The sequence below is a fragment of the Vipera ursinii genome, assembly GCF_947247035.1.
Source record: "Vipera ursinii genome assembly, chromosome: 1".
Taxonomy (NCBI): domain Eukaryota; kingdom Metazoa; phylum Chordata; class Lepidosauria; order Squamata; family Viperidae; genus Vipera; species Vipera ursinii.
This window is the reverse complement of record NC_139512.1, coordinates 354,948,174-354,962,015: the sequence shown is the minus strand read 5'-3', so window position 1 is coordinate 354,962,015 and position 13,842 is coordinate 354,948,174. Positions and strand designations below refer to the sequence as shown.

The following is a 13,842-nucleotide window of genomic DNA, read 5'->3' as shown; positions in this document are numbered from 1 at the left end:
TTCACATGATCGCGGGGAGGCTGCAAAGGTCGTAACTGAAAAATGGTCATAAGTCACTTTTTTCAGGGCCAGTGTAACTTTGAACAGTCACTAAATGAACTCTCGTAAGTTGAGGACTGCCTGTATTAGCTTTTTTTTTTTTTAAATGAAAATTTCAACCTGATAAAACCAGACAGCTGAGGCTGTTTATTGGGTAACTGGTGAATTCGTTTCTGCTTCACAATCTAAATAAATTTGTGACTGAGAGCCGCCCAAATTTGGTCGTAAGATTGGCAGCTAGATAAATGTTTTCAATAATTGTTAGTATTATTATCAATTTATTTTAGTAAATGTATTAATATTTGTTTGTTTTATTCATGCTGGGACTGGCATGCCTTCCTAAGAAAAGACAATTTATTCACCCATTTATGAAACTAGTGATGTTTCTTTTCTCCAGAGCCTTTAGACCAGGGGCCTTCAAACTTGGCCCTTTGATGACTTGTGGACTTCAATTCCTGGCTGAGGAATTCTGGGAGTTGAAGTCCACAAGTCATAAAAGGGCCAAGTTTGAAGCCCCCTGGTCTGGATTTAAGCCCGCGGTTTCATCAAAATGGCCGACTGAGGAATTCTGGGAGTTGAAGTCCACAAGTCATAAAAGGGCCAAGTTTGAAGCCCCCTGGTCTGGATTTAAGCCCGCGGTTTCATCAAAATGGCCGACTGAGGAATTCTGGGAGTTGAAGTCCACAAGTCATAAAAGGGCCAAGTTTGAAGCCCCCTGGTCTGGATTTAAGCCCGCGGTTTCATCAAAATGGCCGACTGAGGAATTCTGGGAGTTGAAGTCCACAAGTCATCAAAGGGCCAAGTTTGAAGGCCCCTGGTCCGGATTTAAGCCCGCGGTTTCATCAAAATGGCCGACTGAGGAATTCTGGGAGTTGAAGTCCACAAGTCATCAAAGGGCCAAGTTTGAAGGCCCCTGGTCCGGATTTAAGCCCGCGGTTTCATCAAAATGGCCGACTGAGGAATTCTGGGAGTTGAAGTCCACAAGTCATCAAAGGGCCAAGTTTGAAGGCCCCTGTTTTAGCCTGTAACATCTGGCTCTAATAACAGCTTGCTCTGATTTAGTACTGCTGTTGTACAACTGAGCCAATTGCCAAGCAGCTGAATTATGTTCCTGTGATCATGGAGAGGCTGCCGTGTTCATAAGTGTGAAAACCGGTCATGAGTCGCTGGTTTCAGGGCTGTCATAACTTCAGACGGTCACTAAACGAATAGTTGTAAGTCGAGGACTGCCTGCACTTGCTGTATTTCCTCACTCCTGATTTTCAGACACTACGAGGGCTCTACAGTTTAATCTGTTGCCATTTTTTAACAGTTTCCTTCTTTTGTTTTCACAGTCTCATGGATTCAGAGATGTTCAGCGTTCCGATTCGAACCAGATCCCGGCAGGAAACGAAGCGAATCCTCGTAAAAGGCCACGAACAGACCAGGTAGAAGAGCAGTGAATCAGAAAAATAAAATCCAGCGATGCTTCCTTTTAAAAACGATAGTGCTACAGATGGATATCGAGGTGCCCCGGAGAGTAACATGAATAAAAAGTGTGAATTCACAGAATGGTGATTTCCCTCTCATCGCTTCCTTATTGTGCCTTAATCTCCCCCTTTAGTGTTTCTTCAGATGCAACTTCAGCATTTTTGTGCATCTACAGCAGGACGTTTCTTAACGACGTCGGCTTTCCTTAGGGGGAAGAAATACAAAGTCTCTTAAAAGAGCCTTGGTGGAGCAGTGGGCTAATGCCTCCTTAAGTAACACCAGCTGCCTGCCATTAGTGCAGGTTCGAGTCGCGCCAGGCTCAAGTTTGACTCAGCCTTCTATCCTTCCCAGGTAGGTAAAATGAGGACCCAGATTGTTGGGGGCAATAAGCTGACTTTGTAATAATGCCGCTTGGGGCTGTGTGTGAAAGCCCTAATAAGCAGGCATATACATAGAATAAAGGCTACTGCTAAGCTTGTAAGCCGCCCTGAGTCTTCGGAGAAGGGCGGGATATAAATGGAATTTAAAAAATAAAAAAAGTTCTGAATTATCTGTTTGCCGAGGAATAAAACCTGTTGTGAGAAACTTCTTCATGGAACCCAAAACTCAAGAGTACAGAATAACAATATAAGAGTTGGAAGGGACCTTGGAAGTCTTCTAGTGACTAGTCCAACCGTCTGCTCAAGCAGGAGACCTTACACCAGTGGTGGCGAACCTATGGCACGTGTGCCAGAGGTGGCACTCAGAGCCCTCTCTGTTGGCACACGCGCCACCATCGCTAGCAGCAGGTTCATCAGGCTGCCAGCACTGCCCGGAGCAGGAGTTCCACCCAGCACAAAGGAGACGAAGCGGCCGACTAACAAGCTCAAGTAGAGGTGGTAGAGCAGAGGTCACCAACCATTGTCGATTGGTGGACTGGAAGAAAAGGGAGGGGGAAGCATTTGATATGCATGCATGCACGCACGGGACCGCGAGCACGCACGCGCTGCAAATGGGGCAGGGCTAGGGCCTGCGTGATACTCACTAGCCCTACCCCATTCTTGCGTGGTGCAGCGCCTTGTATCTGCACCCCGCGGCATTGTGGCAGCCATTTTTTGCGCCTTGCAGCAGGGTGGCCCATTTTTGCGTGTCCCCCCCCGGGTTTTGCATGCCAGAGGCAGCACTCGGAGGGGCCTCCCTGCCCTCCCCCCTCCCGAGGGCACCACAATGCTGATGCGGCCCTGGCACTTTGCGATAAATAAGTGGGTTTTGGGTTGCGGTTTGGGCACTCGGTCTCTAAAAGGTTCGCCATCACTGCCTTATACAAATAGCTCTCCAGTCTCTTCTTAAAAATCTCCAATGATGGAGCACCTACAACTCACTGTCAGAAAATTTCTCCTTAGTTCTAGGTTGCTTCTGTCCTTAATGAGTTTCCATCCATTGCTTCTTGTCCTGCCTTCGGGCGCTTTGGAGAATAGCTTGACTCCCTCTTCTTTGGGGCAGCCCCTGAGATACTGGAAGGCTGCTATCATGTCCCCCCTCGCCCTTCTCTTCATTAGCAACCGTTCTTCATATCTTTTAGCCTCCAGTCCCCTGATCCTTTTTGTTGCTTTTCTCTGCACTCTTTCTAGAAAGTCTCAACATCTTTTTTACATCGTGGTGACCAAAACTGGATGCTGTGTTGCCTTTGAAAGTGCACTTTACAACACACTTCATGTCCCTCTGTACAGATAGTCCTCGGCTTAAAACCACAAGCGAGACCGGAATTTCCATTGTTAACTAAAGCAGTTGTTAATAGAATCACACAATTATTATTTTTTTGCTAGGGTTGTTAAGCAAATCATTCGCGGTTGTTAAGTTAATAACACGGTTCTTAAGTGAATCTTGCCTCCCCAAATTGACTCGGCTTGCTGGAAGCTAGTTGGGAAGGTGTAAATGGCGATCACACGATCCCTGGACAGTGCAACCATCATAAATATATGTCAATTGCAAGTCACCCTAATTTTGATCATGTGAGTGTGGGGATGCTTCAACAGTTGTTAAATGCGAGTACAGGTAGTTCTCCATTTATGACCCCAATTAAGCCCAAAATTTCTGCTGCTGAGTGAGACAGTTTGTTAAGTGAATTTGGCCTCATTTTACCACCTTTCTTGCCACAGTTGTTAAGTGAATCACTGCGACTGTTAAGTTAGTCACGCGGCTGTTGAGTGAATTCGGCTTCCCCCATTGAATTTGCTGTTCAGAAGGTCGCAAAAGGGGATCGCATGACCCCAGGACACTGCAACCGTCATAAATATGAGCAAGTTTCCAAGCATCCTAATTTTGAGCATGCGACCGCGGGGATGCTGCATCTATCTATCGTATGTGAAAAAATGGTCATGAGTCGCTTTTTTGAGCGCTGTTTGTAACTTTGAATGGTCACTGAATGAACTGTTGTAAGTCAAGGACTTACCTGTAGCAATAGCAATACCACTTAGACTTATAGACCGCTTCACAGGGCTTTCCAGCCCTCTCTGAGCGGTTTACAGAGTCAGCCTATGGCCCCCAACCATCTGGGTCCTCATTTACTGACTTCGGAAGGATGGAAGGCTGAGTCAACTTTGAGCTGGCCAGGATCGAACTCCTGGCAGTGGGCAGAGTCAGCCTGCAATACTGCATTCTAATCATTGCGCCACCATCAGAAGGAAGGAAGGAAGGAAAGAAGGAAGGAGAAGAGGGAGGGAGGGAAGGAAGAATAACAATAGCACTTAGGCTTACATACCACTTCACAGGGTATGTAATAATAATAATAATGTTGGAAGGGACCTTGGAGGTCATCTAGTCCAACCCCCTGCTCAGGCAGGAAACCCTCTACCATTTCAGACAAATGGCTGTCCAGTCTCTTCTTAAAAACTTCCAGCGTTGGAGCATTCACAGCTTCTGGAGGCAGGTTGTTCCACTGGTTAATTGTTCTCACTGTCAGGAAGTTTCTCCTTAGTTCTAGGTTTCTTCTCTCCTTGACTAGTTTCCATCCGTTGCTTCTTGTCCTGCCTTCAGGCGCTTTGGAGAATAGCTTGACTCCCTCTTCTTTGGGGCAGCCCCTGAGATACTGGAAGAATGCTATCATGTCCCCTCTCGTCCTTCTCTTCATTAAACTAGAGACGCCCAATTCCAGCAACCGTTCCTTGTATGTTTTAGCCTCCAGTCCCCTGATCATCTTTGTTGCTCTTCTCTGCGCTCTTTCCAGAGTCTCGACATCTTTTTTATATCGTGGTGACCAAAAGTGGATGCAATACTCCAGGTGTGACCTTACCAAGGCCTTGTAAAGTGGTATTAACACTTCACGTGATCTTGAGCCACCCAAACTTTCCTTTCATCCGAAGCTGATGGATCCAGCCTTTTTGATTTTTTTATTATTTTTTTTGGCCCCGAGCGCTGTCAAAGAAGAAAATTTTAAAAAAGAAAGAAAATAAATTCAAGCCCGATCTGCATAATAAAATATTCAGACTTCCATTTCGGGAGCGAGACGTGATCCAATTTTGGAATCCGTGAGTCAGAAGGAGCTTTCCTTGCCAACGTGGAAGAAAAGCGAGGGAGCGTCAGCAAGGAGGAGAGTTTGAGGGATGATTCAGACAAAGACGTTTTGGCGCAGGAGACGTGGACAAACAAAAGGGACCTACTGTGAACAAGCAAATGCTTCATTTGGGAATAATAGCTGCTTACGTCTTAACTATGCCAGTTGTGTGTGTGTGGGGGGGGGGAGTTTGACATACAGAACATGCCTGCCTAGCTATATGGAGAAGGGTGTGTGTGTGTGTTGTGATGTCTTTCTTAAAAGAACCTCTCGTTACGGATTGACGTGGATCGGTGCTTCCTTGGCCCTGCTGCGGAGTGAGAAATCTTTTCCTGATCGTCCCAGATTATTTACAGTATCTTCGATTTGCAGTATCTTTGTCAAAGAGTGTCTGTGTGGAGGTTCTCCCATCATCCAGGTCACGGTTTGTCCCGAAGGTGCTTTTTCAAGAAGCAACTGGACTTTCTCGTTTCGTTTTGTTTTGTTTTTTCTTTGAAGACGTTTCGCTTCTCGTCAAGAAGCGGCTGCTTCTTCCCACCATCCGGTCGGAGCCGACGAAGCTTCTTGGATGAGAAGCGAAACGTCTTCGAAGAAAAACAAGGAAAGTCCAGTTGCCTCCTTGAAAAAAGCACCTCTGGGACTTGTCAAAGAGGGTTTTGTTTGTTTGTTTTTGTTTTTTTCTTTCTTAAAAACAAAAAGCGTTTAACGTATTACTCAGGTGATCAAGATTTTTAAGAAGAGGCTGGACAGTCACTTGTCTGAGATGGTATGGGTTCTCCTGCTTGAGCAGGGGGCTGGACTAGAAGACCTCCAAGGTCCCTTCCAGCTCTAGTCTAGCCTCGGATAGCCTAGCGTAGCCTAGCCTAGCCCAGTCCAGTCCAGACCAGACCAGTCATATTCTTTCTATTATATTCTTTTCTATTCTAATATTATTCTATTCTATTCTATTCTATTCTATTCTATTCTATTCTATTCTATTCTATTCTATTCTATTCATATCTATTCTAATTATTCTAATATTCTATTCCAATCGATTCAGTTCTAATATTCTATTCTATTCTATGCCGTTCTTTCATTATTCTATTCTATTCTATTCTATTCTATTCTATTCTATTCTATTCTATTCTATTCTATTCTATTCTATTCTAATTATTCTAATATTCTATTCTAATCGATTCTGTTCTAATATTCTATTCTATTCTCAATAAAGATTCTATTCTATTCTATTCCGTTCTTTCATTATTCTATTCTATTCTATTCTATTCTATTCTATTCTATTCTATTCTATTCTATTCATATCTATTCTAATTATTCTAATATTCTATTCTAATCGATTCTGTTCTAATATTCTTCTATTCTATTCTATTCTATTCTATTCTATTCTATTCTATTCTATTCTATTCTATTCTATTCTATTCTATTCTATTCTATTCTATTCTCTCTTGGTAATACAGGTAGTCCTCGACTTTCAACAGGTTTTTTTTAATCCCATTTATATCCCGCCCTTCTCCGAAGACTCAGGGCGGCTTACAATCTAAGAAGCACAAATCAATGTGCTTAGCAATAGCCTTCATTCTATGTATATGCCTGCTTATTAGGGCTTAGTGACCGAAGTTACAACAGCACTGAGTGACTCATGACCATTTTTCACACTTATGACCCGGGTAGCATCCCCATGGTCACTTGATTTACAACTGCTTCATATTTATGACGGTTGCACAATCCCGGGGTCACGTGACCACCTTTTGCCACCTCTTGACAAGCAAAGTCAAGGAGGAAGGCAGACTCATTTAAACATGTTACTAATTTAACAATATTTAACAAACGTGGCAAAAAAAGTTGTAAAATGGGACAAATCTCTCACTTAGCAGCATAATTGTGGGCTCACTTATGCTCGTAAGTCAAGGACTAGCTGTAATAATATTTTTGGAATAATCTTTGTGGGTATTGATTGACAACAGCAAGTCACAGCAGTTTAGAGCCCCAGTGTGGTATTTTCGTGTCATTGACTTCCTGAAAGGTTAAAAAATACAACCTGAAAAATGCAAGATTCTTAAATTCAGGTATTTTTAGCCTTGCAGAAAGACTTAAAATCTAAAGAGGGAGGGGACGTGGATCCCACTTGCTTCCAAATTCAAATCTTGACTTTCTCTTCTTTCCTAACATCTGCAAGGGCTAAAGTGAGACTGCTTCTCAGATTTAAAAATTGAATAATTAAATAAATATTTTTGGGGCCAGTCATTTGCAGCCTAAAAACACCTCCTAGGTAGGATAAAGCACAGGGAGAAACTTCCTCGGGAAGAAAGGTAAGAGAGAAAAATAAAACAGAAATAAAATGCTTTTTGCAAGATGGTTGATGCTTTCGGGCAACATATGAAAATTTTGTCCCCTGCATGTTTATATACCCTGGGTAATTTATATAGCATCTGGATGTCTGTGGAGTTTCTCAACTAGACATTGGTGTGTTTTTTTTTCATTCCAAACATTTTGTTTCTAAGGTGAGAATCAAAACGTTTTCGAAGGATAACATCTGGATATTTTGCTCAGGGCAGATTATAATTGCCACCCATCCAGTCTCACTGTTTGGCAAACATTTGTAAAATGAAAAGTGTTAATCCACAACAGACCCTCCGGTTTTCGTAAATTCCTTACTTTATACACCTTTGTAACTTGAGCACCAAAAAATAATAATCCCATCTTATTACGATGATATTATTAATAATCAAAATAAAACAATGGAAGATCGTAGGGGTACTCAGTGGCAAACTAAACACCGGGGATTGCTGGTTTTGCATTTTTTTTTAAAAAAAAAAAAAGCTTTGATGCAATCGGTTTTGGACAAAAAGCTTCAAAAGGTTTCCTTATCAGACGACAGGGAAATTCTGGCTGAGGAATTCTGGGAATTGAAGTCCAGTCATTTTAAAGTTCTCCAGGTTAAGAAACGCTGGATTACACGGTGCTTTATCTTCAGTATAGTAACTCTCCTCTGAAACTGTGCAAGCTAGAGACCCAACTCAGCCTCTGTGCCCGATCTACACAAAAATAGATGATAATAATAATAGTAATAATAATAATGTTGGAAGGGATCTTGGAGGTCATCTAGTCCAACCCCCTGCTCAGGCAGGAAACCCTATACCATTTCAGACAAATGGCTGGCCAGTCTTTTCTTAAAAACTTGCAGTGTTGGAGCACCCACAACTTCTGGAGGGAGGTTGTTTCACTGGTTAATTGTTCTCACTGTCAGGAAGTTTCTCCTCAGTTCTAGGTTGCTTCTCTCCTTGGTTAGCTTACATCTGTTGCTTCTTGTCCTGCCTTCGGGCGCTTTGGAGAACAGCTTGGCTCCCTCTTCTTTGGGGCAGCCCCTGAGATACTGGAAGACTGCTATCCTGTCCTCCCTCGTCCGTCTCTTCATTAAACTAGGCATGCCCAATTCCAGCAACCGTTCCTTGTATGTTCTCTGCCTTTGTTTTCTGTTCCTCTGTGCGCGTAGCTTTCTTCTGCTTCATGATCCTCTCCTGTCATGGGGCTTTAGCTCCGAGGCGCAGCCATGCAGAAGGCTCCCAAACCACCCACTTTAATATCCTAATGACATTTATGCAACCACTGAATTTCTTCACATAACTCGCCTGCTTGGTAATTAGGAGATTAATGCTTGCCCTTGTGCTTTGACCTTGGACGTGACCTTCACTTCCAGGGCCTCTGCAGCAGCAGCATCACCACCACCACCACCCCGAACATTTAGGAGGAAAAAAAAATCTCCCCATAATCCCAATTTTACTTATGTGGCCAGATAAAATTTCTGCTTCCTGAACTGAGGCTGAAATAATTTGCACGCTACTGGGGAGGCGGGCTGGAAGGAGCGCGGAGGAATTACACCGACCAATGTTAAATGAGAGAGAATTCTATAATTATCACCCAATAAGATGCCGAACTGTCCCAATTTCGTTGCTTGGCTCAAAATGAAAAATGTCATCTTGTTTTGGACGGCGGCTTGAAATACCAGTGGGGTCTGAACTGCATGACTCTGAACAATCCTGCTGATTATTGCTATTAATTAATTGGATGGCCTAAAAGAAATCCCCTCTGGGATGGATGTTTCCTTATGGCGCTATGTTGGTCGCACACTGATTCCTTGAAGCACTCCACGGCTTAAAAGATTTAATGGAAGCTCCCAGCCCAGACATTATCTTTGCAAACCTAGATCCTGACATTCTTCCAAGTTCTTTTTCATGCCTGTACTTTAGCAAGTTCATTCAGAGCATCCTCTAAATAAGCTTTTCATTTTCTTCCTGTGCTCTAGAAGCTTCGCTATCTTCTTTTTTTTCCCCTTCGTGTCTATGGAGATTCTCCGTCATTCTAGGTCATGGTTGACCCCAAAGTGCTTTTTCAGCAAGCAACTGGACTTCCTTGTTTTTCTTTGAAGGCGTTTCGCTTCTCCTCCAAGAAGCTTCTTCAGCTCTAACTGGATCCTTCCATTCCCCACCATCCAGTCAGAGCCAAAGAACCTTCTTGGATTTTACTGAACAACCGTCTTTCTAACTTAACAGCTGCAGTGATTCCCTTAGCGACTGTAGCCAAAAAAAAAGGTCATAAAATGAGGGCAAACTCACGGAACCACGGTCTTGCTTAGCAACGGAAATCTGGAGCTCAGTTGTGGTCGTAAGTCGAAGACCACTTCAACCCATACCAGGCAGCATCTTTCCACATCACCAGTGAGTGCCACCTCGGGGGGGGGAGGGTTAACACTTTCAAGAAACCAACATCTAAATAAGCATTATATGGTCCAAATGCAGATTGAAAACAACAAGGGAACTCGGCTTGAAAATTGGAAGCGGCTGAGACAGGAATGCGGAAAGAACCAGCCTGCCTTGTAAGAAAAAGCTGGTTTTCCTCACAGGCCAGGACCGATGACAAAGAAAACATGGCTCCGATATTTCTGGTTACAGCAACTCAGCCCGTCAAGCAGGAAATTAAGGCAATATGACATAACGAGGAATGTGAAATAGAGCCACCATCATTGGCCTTTGGTGTGGGTAATGCCTGGTTGTCCTCTTTAGCCTTGGGTCAGGTGGTTGTTGGACTGCAAGGCGATCAAACCAGTCGGTCCTAGAGATGAACCCTGACTGCTCTTTAGAAGGCCAGATCCTGAAGCTAAAACTCCAATACTTTGGCCACCTAATGAGAAGGAAGGACTCACTGGAGAAGAGCCTCATGCTGGGAAAGGTTGAGGGCAAGAGAAGAAGGGGACGACAGAGAATAAGGTGGCTGGATGGAGTCACTGGAGCATGAGGCGTGAGCTTAAATGGACTCCAGAAGATGGTGGAGGACAGGAAGGCCTGGAGGAACATTGTCCATGGGGTGGCGATGGGTCGGACACGACTTCGCAACCAACAACAACAACCACAACGCCAAATGCCATGGAGAAGCTCAAGACGGCATCACTTTATAAAGCCCCAATGGTGTTTTTTCAGGAGGCAACTGGACTTTCTTGTTTTTCTTTGAAGATGTTTCGCTTCTTATCCAAGAAGCTTCTTCAGCTCTGACTGGCTGGGGGCAAATGGTGTTCAACAGTGAGGGGATACAGGGCAGAAAACATCTTGCAGAAAGCACAGCTCCACAACACACAGTCCCTTCAGCAGGTCCAAGAAGGCTCCACGCCCATTTGCACCACTCAGGTGACCCTGAGGACACAGACAAACCTCCAAGTGGCCTCAAAGACTCTAAAAGAAGGCAACGGACCAGCTGTCTGCAAGGAGTATAAATCCTTCCCCACCATCCAGTCAGAGTTGAAGAAGCTTCTTGGATGAGAAGCGAAAGGTCTTCAAAGAAAAGCAAGAAAGTCCAGTGGCCTCTTGAAAAAGCATCCTTGGGAAGTCTCCTGGAGATTGCCCCAAAGCCACCCAATCAGCTTTCTGTCTAAAGCAGGACTAGAACTCACCCTCTCCTGGTGATTGTCCCAAAACCACCCAATCAGCTTTCTGTCTAAAGCAGGACTAGAACTCGCCATCTCCTGGTGATTGGCCCAAAGCCACCCAGTCAGCTTTCTAAGGTAGGACTAGAACTCACCATCTCCTGGTGATTGTCCCAAAACCACCCAATCAGCTTTCTGTCTAAAGCAGGACTAGAACTCGCTGTCTCCTGGTAATTGGCCCAAAGCCACCCAGTCAGCTTTCTAAGGTAGGACTAGAACTCACCATCTCCTGGTGATTGGCCCAAAGCCACCCAATCAACTTTCTGTCTGAAGCAGGACTAGAACTCACCGTCTCCTGGTGATTGTCTCAAAGTCACCCAATCAGCTTTCTGTCTAAAGCAGGACTAGAAGTTACCGTCTCCTGGTGACTGTCTCAGAGTCACCCAGTCAGCTTTCTGTCTAAAGCATGACTAGAACTCACCATCTCCAGGTGATTGTCCTAGAGTCACCCATTCAGCTTTCTAAGGCAGGACTAGAACTCACTGTCTCCTGCTGATTGGCCCGAGCCACCCAATCAGCTTTCTGTCTAAGGCACAACTAGAACTCGCCACCTGCTGCCGGCGTCAACTCCCCTCCGCCCCGTGCATTCCCACAGAGAGGGCCTCCTCAGGGTGCCTCCGGTCAGAGAATGCCGGCTGGTGGCCCCCAGGGGGAGGGCCTTCTCTGTGGGCGCCCCGGCTTTGTGGAATCAACTGCCGGTTGAGCTCCGGATGGCACCGGATCTCCGCTCCTTCCGGCGCGGGTTAAAGACCCACTTATTCGAACAAGCTGGCCTGGCCTGATGGGGAGTTAATTTTAGGGTTTTAAATATTTGTATATTTTATTGTTTTATTTTGGGCATTAATTTAATTCTATTTTAACTTTTGTATTTTTGTATTTTTATTATATGCCCTGTTCACCGCCCTGAGTCCTTCGGTCGAAGGGCGGTATAAAAATTTAATAAACTAAACTAAACTAAACTAACTCACCGTCTCCTGGTGATTGTCCCAAAGCCACCCAATCAGCTTTCCATCTATGGCGTGACTAGAACTCGCTGTCTCCTGGTGATTGTCTCAAAGCCACCCAGCCAGATTTCATGTCTAAGGAGGGATTTTGAGCCCTAAAAATTCTGTTGCTAAGCAACAGTTGCTAAGTGAGTTTTGCTTCATTTTACAATCTTTCTTGCCCCAGTTGTTAAGGGGATCACTGCAGTTGTTAACTCAGTAACACGGTTGTTCGGTCTCTCTGGCTTGCTCGTTGACTTTGCTTGTCACAAAAGGGGATCACATGACCTCAGGTCAGTGCAACCGTCAGCAATACATGTCAGTTGCCGAGCGTCCAAATGTTGATGCTGTTTGCATGAAAAATGGTCATAAATCATTTCAGTGCCGTTCTAAGTTTGAACGGACACTAAATGAATGGCTGTAGGTTAGGGGTCTTCAAACTTGGCCCTTTTATGACTGGTGGACTTCAACACGTGCCTGGCTGAGGAATTCTGGGAGTTGAAGTCCACCAGTCATAAAAGGGCCAAGTTTGAAGACCCCTGTCTTAAAGCATCCCGGCTGAGGAATTCTGGGAGTTGAAGTCCACCAGCCATAAAAGGGCCAAGTTTGAAGACCCTTGCTGTGCTGTAAGTCGCGGATCTGATCAAGAGACACAATAGATCTCTTTTAATGAACAAGACTAGATGCATTTCCTAAGAAGAAGAGAGGTTCAACAATGCAACAACCTACCCAGAGTCGGTGATACTATGATCCAGTCCCACACTGGGGAGGGATTAGAATAGATGACCTCTAAGGATCCTGCCAACCCTTCCAATTTGCAATTCTGTGACTAATGTTTTTTTAATTTATTTATTTAAGGTGGGCCTGAATGGATGTTCTTGTTTGCTGAGAAACTATTGCTGCTCTAAAAGAACATATCTGGATGCTACTGTCTTGTGTAAATCATTTTCTGGAACATTGAGACATCCTATCAAAGGAAATAAGCAGAGGCCAGCCCAGAAACTCAGCCTGGCTCTCCCTGTTCGCTGGCAGAGTCACTTCCTCCAACTGTGTGGAAATACTCATTCTCTTAATATTATTCTGCTCCATGGTACAGTAATTATAGCGGTAATTTACTTTTTATGTCGCTACGAAGTTGGTCTGAGGCCTGACCATTTCTTAAGGCAGCAAGACTTCATATCACAAGATAAATCAAGGATTATTATCCTATCTTGGGGAAGTAGGCGCACAGAGGTGATACATCATAAGAGATGTAAGCAAGCTGTGGGTTGAGAAAAGCTCTACATCAAGTAGTAAATGACCCTGCTCAGGGGAAGATTTTACAGAAAGCTGTTCTGGGTAGCAGATTAATTACTCCGGGGGGGTGGGTGTCTTTGTTTCGCCTTTCAGCTCAATCAATCGATTGAAGCAAAGCTGCTCTAAATTTGCTACGAGGTTACCAATCGGGGCATCTGCAGCATATGGTCAGCAAAGTCAAAATGGCAGCCGCAATGGTGCAGTCCAAGGCTTTTCAGAAAGGCTTAAAAGAAGGCCACACCTGGAATCCTGCGTTCGGATTTCATCACCACATTACAAAAAAGAGGTTGAGACTTTGGGAAACAAAAGTGCAGAGAAGAGCAACAAAGATGATTAGGGGACCGGAGGCAAAAACATACGAAGAACGGTTGCAGGAAATTGGGTTTGGCTAGTCTAGAGAAAAGAAGGACCAGGGGAGACATGATAGCAGCGTTCCAGTATTTGAGGGGCTGCCACAAAGAAGAGGGGGGTCAACTTATTCTCCAAAGCACCAGAAGGCAAGACACGAAACAATGGCTGGAAACCGATCAAGGAGAGGGGCAACCTGGAAT

General features: G+C 44.5%; 1 protein-coding gene across 3 annotated transcripts in view; it reads left to right on the top strand.

Moving 5' to 3' along the window:
• RAD51C (RAD51 paralog C) overlaps positions 1-13,293 on the top strand; it is a 67,380-nt gene extending 54,087 nt beyond the window's left edge. Inside the window, exons 9-10 of one of the 3 annotated variants that reach the window (XR_014494464.1) lie at positions 1,374-1,592; positions 12,854-13,293. Coding sequence is in view for 1 of the 3 variants with exons in the window: in XM_083379840.1 (XP_083235966.1) it covers positions 1,374-1,481 (108 nt within the window). In the remaining 2 variants the exon portion in view is untranslated. Of the gene's footprint in view, positions 1-1,373; positions 1,891-12,853 lie in introns of those variants that run through there. The other 2 variants (XR_014494465.1, XM_083379840.1) reach the window with 2 other exon arrangements.
• Positions 13,294-13,842: the final 549 nt, after the last annotated feature.